At 41.3% G+C, this 16,671-nt stretch overlaps 2 protein-coding genes across 2 annotated transcripts in view; both read left to right on the top strand.

Moving 5' to 3' along the window:
• LOC104962318 (polycystin-1-like) overlaps positions 1–2,220 on the top strand; it is a 90,774-nt gene extending 88,554 nt beyond the window's left edge. Inside the window, exons 17-19 of the mRNA XM_010790749.1 lie at positions 234–374; positions 1,399–1,717; positions 2,000–2,220. Coding sequence (XP_010789051.1) covers positions 234–374; positions 1,399–1,717; positions 2,000–2,220 — 681 coding nt within the window. The remainder of the gene's footprint in view (positions 1–233; positions 375–1,398; positions 1,718–1,999) is intronic.
• Positions 2,221–14,886: 12,666 nt separating this feature from the next.
• The window catches only part of LOC104962317 (ectonucleotide pyrophosphatase/phosphodiesterase family member 2-like), a 10,367-nt gene continuing 8,582 nt past the window's right edge, over positions 14,887–16,671 (top strand). The window contains exon 1 of the mRNA XM_010790748.1: positions 14,887–14,904. Coding sequence (XP_010789050.1) covers positions 14,887–14,904 — 18 coding nt within the window. The remainder of the gene's footprint in view (positions 14,905–16,671) is intronic.

Below are 16,671 nucleotides of genomic sequence, written 5' to 3'. Positions count from 1 at the left end.
ATACTGATAAAGAAAAAGTAGAAAAGAATAGAATGTCTTCTGTTTGGATATAAATATGGCATGTCACATAATGCATTGTACTTGGATGTATCCCTCAAAATATAGAAATACAAAGAAATATATAATAAACTACATGTGTTTGTATTTTGTTGGATGTTCTGCGTTCTGATCGGTTGCATGCTATTTACTGCCTGTATTTTGACAGCATGTATGTTTGTGTGTGTTTATGACAGGTGCTTGTCCAGAGTGGCCATATCCCCATGGTGTCCCTGGAGTGTGTGTCCTGTAAGGTCCAGTCCATCTACGAGGTCAGCCAGAACTCGTACGTCTACCTCAGAGGAACCTGCACCAACTGCCAGGGCGTTTACCATGGGGTAAACACACACACACACACACACACACACACACACACACACACACACACACACACACACACACACACACACACACACACACACACACACACAGACACACACACAGACAGGAAGACAGACAGACAGACAGACAGACAGACAGACAGACAGACAGACAGACAGACAGACAGACAGACAGACAGACAGACAGACTCACACTCTCACCCATGGGCACATACACACTCCAAATCCATATCTATATGTTGTCACACTGCAGAAACGACCTCAAAATCCTCATCCATCATCATTTCTCGTCCTTGGTCTCCACCTCTTTCCTTTATTCAGACTTTATTCTCTGGAAATATGTTATGCAGGCAGTTGTGTGGATGTGAGAATTAAGTAATTGTATATACAACTTGAGCCAGGGCCAATATGTTTGGTCCTTGCTAACACAGGGGAACATTTTGAAAGACAAAATACTTGAGTCCCTGAGCCTCAACCTGCACATAGCAGATGACTCAGCTCTAAACTAGGTTCATTCCTAGAATTGAACTTTACTCCTGTTTTCACACTGCACAGGGGTCATTTTTAAGTTTGGTACTCTGTATATATCATGTATCTATCTTCATGTAGTTCTCACATACATATTTCTCCTTGAAGTAAACATGAATATACATTTTTTACCTGTCAAATTAGAGTTTTTAAGTAACTTATACAGATTCCAAAGTAAAACAATGTTCTAACCTGAGCCATAAACACAGAACATATAACAGTTTAGAACTGATTATAGAAAGTAGATGATCAGAATGGATTTGTCTTGTACATCAAAATAATTAAGTGATGTTTAGAGCCTCAACCAAATTACTCCTTAAAAACATACTAAAAGCATTAATCTAATTATTGGCTCAGCCTTGTGATGAACGCATCAAGGCAAACCTCAAAACAAAAATCATGTGTCCCTTCCTTTATTTGAAAGCTTTTAGGATGGATTATCCTTGCTCAATTAATGTATGAATGCCTATATTTCTCTCTCTCTGCCTTTCAGCGCTGGAGTGCCATGACGCTGCAGAATGAGACTTTTGTCCTGGACTCCTCCTCCACCACCACAGGAGGTGACGGCATGAATCTTGTGCTGCGGCAGGGCATCCTGCAACCTTGCTCCTACAACTTCACCCTGCATGTGACCGACGACAGTTTAGATGGAGAGGGCGCCGCGTCCATAACTCTGCACCACAACACGCCCCCAGATGGCGGGAAGTGTCGCCTGAGCAGGGAAGGGGAGGATGGAGTGGCGTACGTGGACAGAGACAGCGCAGACTGGACGATACACACGCTGTTGGACCGAGTTCACTTCAGCTGCTCAGGTAGGAGGACGTGGCCTCACACACCTGAATCCCAAACGTGTTACTTTACTTTCCCTTTGTCATCACTAATTGATTTTTGTTAAATCTGTCCTGTCTGATCATCAGATTTCTCCCTTTTAACCTCGTCCAAATTCACCACAATATATCTGTTCTTTCTAAAACACATGAACCTTTTACTATTTTAGATGGGATAAATACACTACAACAATTGAAAAATACAGATGAATATATAAAGAAAAAGTAAACAAGTATTTAAAAGTGAATGTCTTTTCTTGCCTCCAGGTTACAGTGACCTCGGGGTCTCGGAGACTCCTTTGCTCTACAGTTTACTGGTGACGCGCTGCAGAGAAGACTACTGCGAGGACTTCTGTGTGTACAAAGGCAGCAGCCCCGAGCACTCGGCCTTCCTGCCCCCAGGCTTCGGCTCAGCCCACCACTATGTGAATGTATCCATCACAGTGGAGGACCACCAGGGAGCTTACATCATTGCACTCAACAAGTAACTACATCTTTCTGAGCGGCAGTGAGACCAATTAAACAAGACCCAGTCCTTCAGCTTCAATTCCATAGCTCGCTTAGCCCGTGTATGACAGAAGGGTTTCTTAGAGGTAGAATAACCTCTTCTATCTCCAAGGATTTCTGTTATCTTGTTGACTTCTGACTTTCCTTTTCTTTTTCACCACAAAGCTTATTAAAGTTTAGATCTGTGCTGTCTTGCAGTTAGGGGCTTTCTGTTAAAGTATGTTGAACAATAAATTAACCCCCTCTTAGACTTGCTTAGTTATTATGGGCATAAGCTCCTGCAAAAGATTGTTTGCTCGCAGCCCTAGAAAAACATTTACATATTGTTTTTATGCAGTGGGATTACAAGACATCCCACATGTACTTCAAGAGGCATGTGGAAAACAAAAAAAGGAAAGAAGCGCCTAAAGCAGGGGCCACCAACCTTTTTTAGGGTGAGGGCTACTTTAAAAAAATAAAACAAGTCGGGGGCTACTTTTACTCCTCTTTTTTTGTTTTTTGCAGTGTATATATTTAGCACATTTTAACATTAATATGCTTACCTTTAACCTTTGTGTGCTGTTTGGGTCTGTGGGACCCGTTTTCAGTGTTTACTAAAAGAACATGTTTGCAATCTAATTATTTTAACCTGCTTTATTTGGGGGTGGACGGGCCTCAGCTCCTCTAGGGGGGTCCGGGGGCGTGCTCCCCCGGGAAGATGTTTTTTAAAATGTTGAAGTGAAATGCTGGTGCACTCTGGTGTATCCATAAATTCTGGTGAATTTGTGGATACAGCTTTCAACACTCATATGAAAGGGAGCTGTATACTTTTCAATAATCCAATCATCTTTAGAATATGATCACAACCAATAACAAATCATTTAAACTGGTTTATTCTTATCTTATGTTACCTAGTTAGCATTCTTTCTTTCTATTTATGCATATTTTACTAATCACTCCCTTTTTAAACTGTTTTTTGTTTTTTTTACTGTCCTATAGTACACATTGGAATGATTTCTTAATTTATCTATATTAAATAGATAAAGGTGTGCTCTCCCAGCTCTCTCGCTCGCTCTCCCTCCCTCCCTAGCTCGCTCTCTCTCTCCCTCTGTCTCGCTCGCTCACAGAGGCTGTGTGCTCCTCCGTGGCGATGACGGCTTGCGTTAAAAAATAATAATACACATATTTGTAAAGTGGGGGGACACAAACGGGATTTCGAAAAGAGCGGGGGACATGTCCCCCCTGTACCCAGTGGAAATTACGCCATGCGTGTGTGTGCTTCAAGTGCAATAAATAAATATGCAAGTTGCAACACACAGAGTACATCTCTGCCCCTCATGTGCTGTGTAGGCTGGCACGACTAGGCTGTTCAATGGGGCTGATGTGTTATGTAGATTCTGCTGAAAATCAGCAGGGAGGTGCCACATTGCTTTTCTTCCCGACTGCAACTCTGGACCCGCAAATCAAGCAAGAACGTGATTGGTCGATATTCATTGTGGGGGTGGCGGGAGGAGGGGTGTTAGATAGATATAGAGTTATATTAAGTAGATAGAGTTCGCTTATGATTTAGGTTTCGTTTATGCATAGGGTAGATTCTTTTAATTACATTTCCTATTTTGTTTTGTGTATTTTACACATGGACTTGCTTGGCGAGCTATTTTTAGAACATGCCCCACGGGCGACTCACGTTGCCCCTGCGGGCGACTAAGTACCCGCGGGCACCGCGTTGGCTACCCCTGATCTAGATGAATGCGACGAAGCAATTCATGCCGTTTTATTGTTTTTAACGTTGAAATGACAAGTGCAACAGGTGAAGATGAAGTTGTTGCGGAATTGTTGTGAGTACCCTTTTCAAGACGACAATTCAGTGAAAAGACGGACATTATAATGCCGTGGAGGGGGGCGGCGGCGGGGGGTGTGTGTGTCTACAAAGGTCCAGTTGTGCTGGGTATGTCCCAATGTGATGTATGGCAAAATGCACTATGACTGGAGGATAGTGCACACAAAATGTGTGGAACACTGGACGCTTCTCACCAAGCCCACAGGAAGTGCGCCGGACAATGTAACAACAAGGTTTCCCTTCGACTTTCATAAAATAGCGGGGTTTTCTTCTTTTAGCTGAATGAAATAGCCACTATGAACACTTCAATAGCCCTACATATTATTAGGTCCTAAAAGTCATAAAATGCACTAAAGGATTAATCAAGAGTCCTTTTTTCCTTCCCATTCATGACTGAAGCGAGAGCTGGTGGATCGGCTTAGCAAAAATGCAAGTTCACATGCTCTATGGACCCAATCAAGGATGATCCAGGCTTCTTTTGTTTTCTAGACTCTAGAGCCAAGCCATTTTGGCTTCATGAGCAACTGAGCATTGGTCAGAGCCTCCAACATTGAATATCTTTATCAATCCATGCTTCTCAACTGCAACGTGACGGAAGTTATGCGACCATACGTTTCTCCACTCAACACAACACTTCAAATTAAAGTTATACTTTATACACTATGTAAGTAACATTCCACTAAATGCTGAAGTCCACAAACAGGATCCTGGCGTAGGCTCCTGCTGTGTCCAGGTGCTGGAGGAGGAAGTGAAGGGCCATGTTGACAGCGTCGTCCACAGACCTGTTGGCTCTGTAGGCGAACTGCAGGGGGTCTGTGATGGATTTGAGGTGGGACAGGACAAGGCGCTCAAAGGACTTCATAACCACAGAGGTCAGGGCAACGGGTCTGTAGTCATTTAATCCTCTGGTCCTTGTTTTCTTGGGGGCCGGGATGATGGTGGCGGTTTTGAAGCATGTTGGAACGTGGCATGTCTCCAATGAGGTGTTGGATGTCTGTAAACACAGGAGACAGCTGATCAGAGCTTCAGGGTGGAGGGGGAGACATTGTCAGGGTCAGCCGCTTTTCTGCTATTGAGTTTTCTAAAAGGTCTGTTTACATCCCTTTCATTGATTGAGAGAGAATGTGATGTGTCGGGGGAGGTCAGTGGTGTGGGAGAGTGGGACCAATGACCAAGTTAATGAAATCAGTTGCTGTTTCAATTAACAGAAGCCTTGTTAGACACCCATGGAAATTGGAAGTTGTCTTCTGTTTAGTCTTCATGTTTCTGATTGATGAAAGTTCATCATTCACTTTTCTTTAACTTTCTTTTGGACTCTAGCTACTCAGTTTGAAGTTGTCAATACCAGAACACTGTTTTTATGTCTCCAAAACACACATCCTGATAAATGCATAGTCTGCGTAATATGCCTTCAATGATGCTGATTGCTGGAGCAGAGGGGCGAGTCATGCTGCTGTAGAGCAGGATTTCACAAAAATACATTAACTCTGGTGACATTTGTGCATCGTAATTCAAGAAGAGTAATGTACTTTGAACAAAGTTAATATTTGCCTCACTATACTCAAACATACACCCCCACACAAGCTCACACATACACACACACAAACACACACGAAAGCTTGTTCCAATGTCCAACAATTAACATAAAGTTCCTATACCTCCCACACAGAGCATCAGTTTTGAATTAATTTCTAATTATTTGTTGTAATCTTTTCCTAAAGAAAGGACATTTAAAAGAAAATATTATTATTATCTAAAGCACTTTTTGATTGTAAACACACTTTAGATCCATGAATTTAGAAGACTTATCAGAGAATCCCTGGTTGTAAAACTCAAAGAATAGCTTAATCAGCCTGATTATAGTTACAGACTGTATTGCCAAAGCATAGGTACAAAATAATAAAACTCAGACTGTGCCGGATTGCTACATATCTCATCATTACCAAATTACTTCATTTTTGGATATTTACAATAAAACCTGTCCTGAACTTTGCTATCGTTTGCATAACAGCTGTCACAAAAAGCATATATATTTATAGACACTGAAATATCCAAACTCCAACCATTTATTTCATTCTGCCTTAAGAACTTTTTTTTACTAGACATTTTAAAACATTATAAATAAATGCACTGAATCTTCAAATCATGGATCTCCAGTGTCTCAGTAATTTTTCTCTGCACCTGCTATTTAAATACTGATAACAGAATCTGCATGTATCACAGATTCCCCTTCCCTGAAAACACCTCTCACATGCAGACGTTCAGCCTTCATTTTCGAGAATCCAGAGGGAAAGTAAACTGGATTTCCCTATAAAATGTTTAACTTTCTAAACACTGGTGCTGCCTATTGGTAACCGCCGGTACTCAAACTTTATGAAGGGCAAAATATACTCATCATCATATACATTGGACTGACTAGTTATGTATATAGGACCAGTGTTTATTAAAATATTTGATTTTGAATTATTACATTTTAAAAACATTTAATTTCTTTCTTTTCTTTTTTGTTACCCTCCAACCTTATATGCTCTCAGTAATCACACTATTTTCTGGTATTGTTATGATTACTTTCACTTGGAGGAATAGGTTCAAACATCCCCCTCTCTGAACATGATGATTGATTGCTTTGTATTTCTTACGTTTCCTTATTTAGATTTATAATGGAAGCTTTTGCAATCAGAAACCATGAGAATCACAGGAAATTGAAAATCAAGACAAGCTGAACACACTGAGTGAAGAACAAAAAGACAAAATAGGACAGAAAACATCAATGTGAGATCATAAGAATCATAACTTTTAACCTTGAATGTATCAGAAGCTTTTCTCCAGCAGAGGGCAGCGTTACCTTTGTTACAGTATAGATAAAAGGGAAAGTGGTCAGACACAAAACGTAGATGACTGTGATTGAGGAGTTCTTGACAGCTACAATACATCCTATACTTCTCAAAATTCAACAACAATAAATTGTACATACTTTCAAACATGTCTTACGTTACCCCTAATTAAGGATCCTACTACTGCAGCCTCTGCAACTGTTTGTACATCGAGTGGTGCGATTTTAATATAAATGTGTTTTATGTGTGATTCCTCAATAGGTGAGATATCTACACCCCCAGGTGTACTATACTTAAATAAACTGTGGTGTTCTCAGTCGTTTAGCCTGTGAGATTATTGATCCATTCAATCAATGAGACAAAAAAAGAGCTGGTGAGGTTATGAGAGCATTGTTACATCATCAGTGATAACAGGGTTATACACACTGACTTAAATGTAGCACCCAAACCTGAAATTCAAGTAAGATCAGTTATCAACTTACCAATAAATGTACTTTAAATTAATGAACATGTCTTCATGAAGGAGCAAGTTTAACATGCTTTGCCCAAGGGCGCTTTCACTGGATGCACTGAAGGACCTGGGAGTTCATTGACTTACTCTTTATTTCTATTCTGAACCTTCCAATTCATATCTGTAACTTAAGAACAGCAATTAAAAACCATATTTTATTCCATTCTTGTGTGCTGTCATTGATAAGCCTCATTGACACTTCCCTAAATGTCTCATGTGAAAAGGCAACACTGCTTTGTTGTAAGTGAAGAGAAACGTTGAATTCAGAATTTGTGATTTGCAAAAGAGGTGTCGGAGAAAAATTCATTTATATAGTTTTTCTGTCGGATAACGCATTCACGTACTTTATGTTACCAGGATAAAAACCACTTATAGGAAAAGAAGATCATGGGAACTCGGAGAGAACCGACTGTCTCATATCCATAAGTGAAATAATTTGTGTTTGTGAGTCCTGTGGTTCTCATTTGCTCCAACAGGGTTTCCTTGGGTCCCTTTCAAAAAGTTTTATGACAATTGTGCCAGCAGTTTTCTAAGACGAATCACATCTGACAGTGGGGTTATGTTTTGTTTTTGTTTTTTGTTGCTTCAGGGGCTTGGTTAGAGGCAGTAACTGCCATGTGGCTTCACCCACACCCAATTATTCGGAGAAGGTGTGGAGAGCTACACACCTGGACCAGCTCAGATGGACGTTGTTGTACCAGAGGCCTGTACTACGAATCCAGTTCGACATACCCTGGATATGTTTGAGTTATCTGGCTTAAAGGTGGGGTAGGTAATTCACTTCAGAAATTTTTTTTGTTAAAGGGTGAGATAATTGGATGGCCTACCTGCCTGTCAGCCTTCCATCTTGTGCACAAACTTATCTCGTGCCCTCATTGGTCATGTGCGCCTTCGTGTGTGTTGGAAGAGGGGCTCTGTAAGGAAGTCTGAAGGAAGGGGCAGATATTTTTCGGTTGTGTACTTTCAAATTCTAGCGCACTCAAGCTGGTTTCTCCATTCTTACCTACCTTTAACTAACCCTTAAAACAAACGCGCTCTTGCTAAGCGGTCCTACGAGTCGACGCTGGTTATCAACTCGGTAACTCAAGCCAGGGTTTCTCTGTCCGGCTGAGTGCGCGTTCCCATGAAAGGGCCGGGGTTAGCAGCATTTGACCAATCACAAACATGGACAAGCATACTGACAGCGCAGCGTCATACTTCCTGAATGAAAAGTATGTTAAATGTTGTACAATTATGTGCGCCCTTGTTCATTGTGTCCTGCAGAGGGCAATGTTGTATGCGGTGCGTCCAGGACGTGACGTCACTGACTATACCTTGCACTACATGTGGCCTCTACCTTATCCGTTCAGATGTTGTTTGGATCGAGAGCTGAGCGGCAGCACAACCGCATCTCTCCTACGACGATAAATAAATATGCCTAATGAAGGCTAAAGGAAGCTGTCTACTACTAAGTTCTATTAAATCTTCACCGCAACGCACTCCGCTTAACAGGTTATGGGCCCAGGAATGCCAGTCTAGAGCAACAAGGTAACAGAAGAAAGAGCTGTTAGCCAAGAGAAGCTACTAGTGGGACCTGGATGAAGACGGCGCTGAGAGACTCCCGCGTAAACTGAAGACACGGTGTTTCTTCAAGCCGCAACCCAATGTTTGGAGATAAGTGAACTGTATAAAGGGAAGACGTGTTAACGTGGATGCAACGTAAAATATGGCCGGAGCAGGAACATCCCAGCAGATTTTATTCTATGGAACAGAAGATAAGTATGATCTTTGGGAGACGAGATTCCTTAGCCGTTTGCACATTTTGAAGCTAAAAGACACTATTTTGCGAGTGCCCACGGGTGAAGCCGCATTAGCTGCAGATCCAGGAAAAAATGAAGACTGTTATGCACAGTTAGTGAATGCCCTGAATGATAAGAGCCTGTCATTGATAAGACATGATNATAGGGAGTGCATTTTTTTAACGTGAGTAAATTAGTAAGTAAAGTAAGTTTTGCCGTGAGTGAATTAAAATCTTTTTTCTTCTTGAGGTCTGCAGTGAAGCGTGTACACATTTGCTGAATATGAAAAGACTCTCAGTGTGGGCCCACTGTGCGACTGTCAAGGATAAATAACCTGTGGCCGCCGAGCCAGTCATGTGTAGGGATGGGTACCGAGCCCCGGTATTAAACGGGCCCCAGGGCTCAATTATTAAAGACCGTGGTACCATTAAGCTCCGACGTTATCGGTCGGTAGTGGAGAGAGACATGTAAAACATATCTGTCATATGTATTATTGCTACACAAAAATTATATTGCAGTTTTAGTGTCGCCAACTCCGTTTCTAATATGCAAAAAGACAGCAAAATGCGTCTATGATTATTTTTAGTATTTTAGATCTTTCCAATCCCCGCCTGCTTGCGAGGGGGCGGGGCAGTTTACACACATGCAGCTGCTCCATGCAGCAACACACACACACGGAGGAGATGGCAGAGAGAACGCGCTCCAAGGTGTGGTTAAACTTTACCCGTCTCGATGCTCGTTACCAAAAGTGCAATAAGAGTTTAGCATGTAAGGGTGCCGGTAACACGAGCAATTTTTCTAAACATTTAGCAAAAGTCCACCATATTCAGACGGAGAAATGCACCGGCTTCGACTGTCTTTCTGGTAGTGCTGTAGCCCCCCCATCCACGACTAACGTTTCACGTCAGGTGTTATGAATGCTAGCAGCGACACTAGGAGTTAACTCAATTATACAAACATGGGTTGATGATTAGAGGTAACTGAGTTATTTATTTTGTTAAAGTTTCAGCTATTCTGTTTACAGTTCTATCCGATTATTTAATACGATTGTTTCTTCTGATGTGAAATATTATGTATTTAATTTAACACTAGAACCGCCAACGGGGTCAATTTGACCCAGAGCTGTTTTTTATTGTATGTAACTTTTTTTCAATAACATATTAAAGTCTCCCAGTCCGTAACTTTTCCTGAAAGTGTGTTATGTAGCACCCTATGTTGTTAAAAATGGTCAATATGAAGTCAGATTGAAGAAATCGGCAAAATAATTGCCATTTATACCTATTTCCGCCAAGCGGGTCATATTGACCCCACCCCTTTTCGCGCTATTGATTTTGCGTGTAAACAAACATGACGTGTTCCTATAGCAACGCCTTTTGTCTACTGCAGTTCCTTATAGATTGAGAGAGAGAGAGAGAGAGAGAGAGAGATTGATAGCGGCAGTCTGTAGTGAAGGAGTGCGCTCACGGGAGACTGCTCCCGCTGTGCTCCGCAGCAAACAGCTGTTTGCTTTTCACCCAACAACGACAACCGCCTCACGAAACCCTATGTTGTACCGTTAATAAACGAAACAATTGCTTGTCAAAATACCAATACCACAGGACCATTTTTCTTTTTAAAGCAATACTTTTACTTTGAAAATCAATGCATTCTACTGCTGGGTTTTGACCCCGGTGGCGGTTTTAGGTATAAAAAATCTCTGGCGGTTCGAGTGTTAAATAAAAAGCAATGCTAGTTTTGTTCACAATTTGTTTAGTTAGTTTACCTTCTTTTTTTCTCCAAAAAAAACGATAAAAAATGTTCACCGGATCGATAAGCGGTATCGATAAAAGTAGTAGTAGGCCTACCGTTAAAACCTTAACGATACCTATCCCTAGTCATGTGGATGTCAGTATAACACACATTCTGAGGCCGCCGTGCCTATGTTTTTGTTTTCACTGCTAGTTTATGCTTATGTTCAATTAGTGCATTAAAAAATCATTCAAATCATTAATGAAGTTTCAGCTCAGACCCCACGCTTAATAAGTCTCCCCTGGCCCACCTACATTTCTCCAGGCCCACCCACACAATAATTCCTGGCTACGCCACTGCTAAGAACATATAAAATGCAGTGGTGCAAAAATTACAATATTGTACCTTGAGATGTAGTGGAATAAAAGTACGACATGGCAAAAAGTAAAGTCAAATGAGACTTAAAGACACTTGAGTGCATTGACTTAGTTACTTTCCAGCCCTGAGGATAAGACAGAAACGTCAGAGGCCGTTATGCAACTCATCCTGATCACATCTCATCCGAGCAGCAGTATCTCCTAACTGTCATTCTTTAACGATATATTTTCATTATCTCTGCATCCTATAACCTGCAGTTAATGTGCAGCAAATATAATAAACCCACAGACACGACATTATCCGTTACTTACCGGTCTGGTCGTGAAGGCTGGCGGTGTTCAGGGTGGAGATCAGCTCCTCCAGGCTCTCCTTGTTCCCGTTCATCTTCCAGTTCCCTCCCACGAAGAAGTTTCTCTGCGCCATGGCCGGCTGAAGGTGTCTGATACCCGGGGAGGAGAGGAGGTGCAGTCCGGAGGATCACTTCAGCTGCTGGTGGGTATAAGGGGCTGTAGGAAATATCACAACTCAACACCGGGACGGCTAAAACATCCCTCTTCTTCTTGTTCGCTGCACGGTGAATTACCGCCACCTGTTGTTACAAGGAAGTACTGTGGACTTAATAACTAACAAAAAAAAGGCAACAAAAAAGATAAAAATAATGAAAACACCCCAAAAGTTTACATTTCAAAAAAAGTATCTGTCAAACACAAATGTGGTTTTGGTTGCCTTTTTATTACTAATGTTCATTATATAATATTTGTTTATATTCTACGGAAAAGGTTGTTACATTTGAATGTGAAATGTTCCCATAAATACAATTAATTGTAATAACTAATAATTGAATGTAATAGAAATGGTATCTTTCCTTTATATTATCTACATCTACAGAATAATATACATTATAATCTAATGCATGTGTACTGTAGGCAATTTGTCATTTTGCAATTGTTCTGAAGCATAGCTTTTCTTAAACATGCAAAATATTTTTAAGCATGCTGTATTCAATGTACAGTAGACTGCCATTCAAATTACCATTTTCAATAACAATAAAAACCTAAATAACTGTGGGGGAAACTTCTGAAGCAATTGGATCAGGACTCAAAGAGAGACACGATGGAGAGCTGGAGCTTTGATGGCAAACACTGACGGTTTATCTTGGAGCTTCGGTCGGAGAAATCAGGAATGCAGGTTGAGGTGCAAAAATAAGGATTTTATTTACCCAATATAATATATTTAAGCAATAGCTCACGACAGGCCGTGGTATATGCTCATTATATCACAGCTAAGGGGCCCGGTTCGGCCCGACGCGAAGCGAAGGGTCGACAAAAAGCAAACTGTTTCAGCCCAACGGTATACTGTTTTTCTCAGACGCGGAGGGATACTGACTTGTTGTGAAAATTAACTTACAATTCTACCCGTGGTATGCTCAGTATATCACGGCTAAGAACCAATCAGATTGCTTGATTTGACTTGTCCGTTTTATAAGTACAGTTTTAAGATGGGTAATAAAATCAATTAGGTCTAAACAAAAAGATGCAGATATAAACAGACACAATCTAGCATTTAACGCATAAACAAAACGTCACAAAAATAGGTGACATCCTGTGTGCTCTTCTGCCCAAGAGCAACTCACATACCCCCCTCATCTCCACACTGCAGGGAATTTGTAGCAATACTGGCCAGTCCATTGTTGCGGGGAAAAGGCTGTAAAAAGGGGTGGCTTAAATGGAGTGGCCTCTTTAAACACCCCTCAGGGTTTGAGATGAATGGCGTAGTCCAATTAGCTGACATATCTATAAAGGCAGGTGTTTTCTATCAGCTCAACCTTTTGCCAGCTGCAAGGTGAGCTGTAAGACACTGACAATAGGATTACACACAACACAATTAACAATAGATATTTTAAACATGATTGCGTGCACTCAATCTAGCAAAATAAAGCTGTTTCAAATCAATGTGTCTGTGTATTAGTGATGGCGAGATGAAGCCTTATGAAGCTTTGTAGCTTTCCAGCCAATTGGTTCGCAAAAGGGTACATCTCATGAGGCTTCATCATGGGCTTCATTTGAACACAAACCCCCCTGTTGGTCAAAGTGTGTAAAACAGGCAGATTGGACATCTCAAAAGTGTGCTGTATCTCATACCGAGTTCCCAATGAGTAAAGCCTTAGAATAACTCTAAACAACGAACATTAAATCATATTTTCATTTTAACAATATTGTTTTTATTCCAGTTTATTGATTGTGATTGTAAAGCCTAAGGAGGCTGGTAAACATTGCAAAGAGGGATTTGTATTCCTTAATAATATTCATAAACTTAACCATGTTGTAGCCTGAAAAAAGGCTAAACCATTTCAAAGAATACATTTATTAACTTCATCTCATTTAGCTGTAGCTTTTATAAACAACCAAAAAGACGTATTGTTCAGTCGTTGAACCAGGGACCCTGCGGTCGTGAGTCAATTGCTTTCTACCTGAGACACAGCACACACACTGAATTTCCCTGAAAACACTCTACAATATTTATTCCTGTATTTATTCATTTATTTATTCATGTTTTTATTCCTACATTTATTTATGCTTGTATCTATTTATACTTATGACATGTTCCGACCTCTATATAAGTGAGGGTCTGAGCTCTTTTAATTCCATTCCATGGTTCTTATTATACATCCATGGGTATTATGAGCGTTGTGGTTCAACGGTTCAAACATGGGTTCAACCGATCGGAATCACTTTCTGAAGCAATCACGTGGTATCGACAGGCAGCGAGGCTACGTTTGTCATCAATGACGTCACTGGCCCAAAACGATACAAGCCTCGATACATGCTTCACAAAATGCTTCGGGGATTACTCGACACACGCTCCGAAGCCTCGGCGCAATACATAACATCACTACTGTGTATGTCTGATGTAAACAAAAGCATAACCTTTAGGATGTGTGTTCGTTTGTGAGGCTTGTAGCCCTCACACTAAGGGTAATCAACATTCTTCATTAGTTAGACTAAACAGCTGAGGACACTGAATCACATTTGTTGTCGCTTATGGCTCGGGGAAAGGGGAAAGGAATATGTACCAATACGTTTATCGTCTCCCAAAGCGCTCACACGAGTTGCGAACATATTCCCTAACCGGTAGTCAAGAAAAATTTGTCACGCGCTAACGGTAAGGGCGACTATTACATGGGTTTCTCTCCAACAAATACCAATACCAGCCGCCTGCCGCTGATAAGATTGTGACTATTTAACATTTGTTTAATTTTTCTCGAGTAATTAAGGTTTTTTCCTACAATTCTCGGTCTTCGGAGGATAAAAACCCTTTAGTTAATTTAGCGGGTAAAGCTCAAAACGTTATTTTTTCTTTCCGTTGTGACACTTTTATTCGACAATCCCATGTCCTAAATAAAAACAATAACAACCACTGGACGATTTTTTTTCTCGGGCCGTGATGGAAATAAATCTATTTTATAACTATACATTAATAACATAAAATATCAAATTGTGTACTATCCCCTAACCCTCTCACTACATTGTCAAGAAATAAAAAAGACGATGAAAACTAAAACAAAAAACCCGACGGTGTATAGGCGGCTCATACGAAACATGCCGACTCTTCGGACGGTAAAAGGAGGACGAAAAGCGTTTTGGTGGCCGGGTCTGAAACTAGTTTGCTACCGGGCGGACGACAAAGGGACGAAGTGGTGCCTTTTAGGTTACTCTGTGGGTCCTTTACCTTCAAGGTTCCACCTCGGGTCACCGGATCGGGGTCCGACACTCCTGGGCGCATGTTGGGACGACTTTCGTAAGCACATTTCTGGGGGCATTTGAAGTAAAATGGAGGGGACCAAAGGTCCGACTAAACCCAAATCAAATAAAAATGTGTTTTCGTGCCTTTACCAAACGAACTTCTAGAAAGATTATTTGTACTTAAGACGGCAATTGTGATACAGGCTCAGGCCACACAAACACGAATGTTACCGTACCACGCCTGAACCTAGTATTTATACCCCCACTTTAATGTGACATAATAGATTTACAATAGATGTGCATGTGGTATGACATCCTTTACCCCCACCCCCAAATAAGGGGAAACGGCCCACGTCGAAGAGCTCGGAAGACCGCACCTGTTTTAATCAGAGGGTCCTTGTCGAAAGTAAACGGTCCAAGTTGCGTGTCCGTCGTCGCACTCGAGTGTCGACGGGGGCAGGTTCTACGGTCGGTCCCACGCTGTTACGTTTACCCAAATTACGTAACCGCAACCACCGAATATGTCGTTACGTGGATCTTATCTAATAATTTACAGTATATTGCGGTTTGCGCCGGGCGCGTTCTGCGTTATTCTGGTTTACAGTGAGAATGTTCGTGCGCGGTAATGATTGTAGACTCTGAACCCCTTGCAAAATCCAACAACGGGTGTTAATCCTTCAACGGTCGATAATTTGTGTAACCGCACAATAGTTTAAATTTTTGTATATTAATTATTTACCCCACTTTTAACGAACCGACAGGATTTGCCCCGTCGTAATTGTCCGAATTATAATACTGGTGTACTGTCAGTAACAAGAAACTTAAGATGAGGTGATGTTAAGTCTCCAAATTGGACCATAAAAATTAATAACTTTAAATGATAACGTATGTCGGTTCCTCGTGCGTAAAACGACCTTTTCTTTACGTTCTACCACAAATTTAACCGACTATATAAAATACTAGGTGCAGTGCATAAGTCAAAAATAGCCACCGGTCAAGAAGGTCAAACAAGGGATCTGAGAAATCCGTCCAGAAAAGAGTAGGTCGCCGAGATAATTGTATTTCTTGATGCCGGTCCTACCCACATTTATAAATACGTCGCCGGCTTGGCACAAATAATGTTCACGGCAAATACACCTACTGAAGTTCTAACTCTTTTCGTTCGTGTGAGACCTTATTTCATAAATAATAAAAAAAACTTACAAAGCCTAAAGTATAGCGAATTGTGGTGCGTTTCCTCCCCCCGCCCTACCGGCTCACAGTCCAATAGTACGAAATGTACCGTGCGGGGTGAGTAGGGATTTTACACTTTCCACGGTTTGGGGAAAGATTGCAGTATGTAAAGTTTAGACCTAGTCAGACATAGTCGAGCCAACGTTCGGGCAAAAAAATTTTAAACCCATACCTCGCCTTTTCAATCTCCCTCCCAACACACCAAGACTGTGAACTCAACTCAAAGGGACCTGTGTGGCCCTTGTTATAAGTACATAGTATTCTGGCAATGTTTCACCGTAAAACGTACTATCCAAGGGGATCCTCCCGACGGAAACGTCAATCAACACAATGTTGTCAAATACTGGCCAGTTGAGAGCCAGTCTCTATCAGTAACGAATACCTGTGGAACCTGTGTAGCGAAGAGCC

The sequence above is a fragment of the Notothenia coriiceps genome, unplaced genomic scaffold (genome assembly GCF_000735185.1).
Source record: "Notothenia coriiceps isolate Sejong01 unplaced genomic scaffold, NC01 NC01_scaffold00034548, whole genome shotgun sequence".
NCBI classification, from domain to species: domain Eukaryota; kingdom Metazoa; phylum Chordata; class Actinopteri; order Perciformes; family Nototheniidae; genus Notothenia; species Notothenia coriiceps.
Note: the sequence above shows the minus strand (reverse complement) of the source record. Positions and strands in the feature narration are given on the sequence as shown.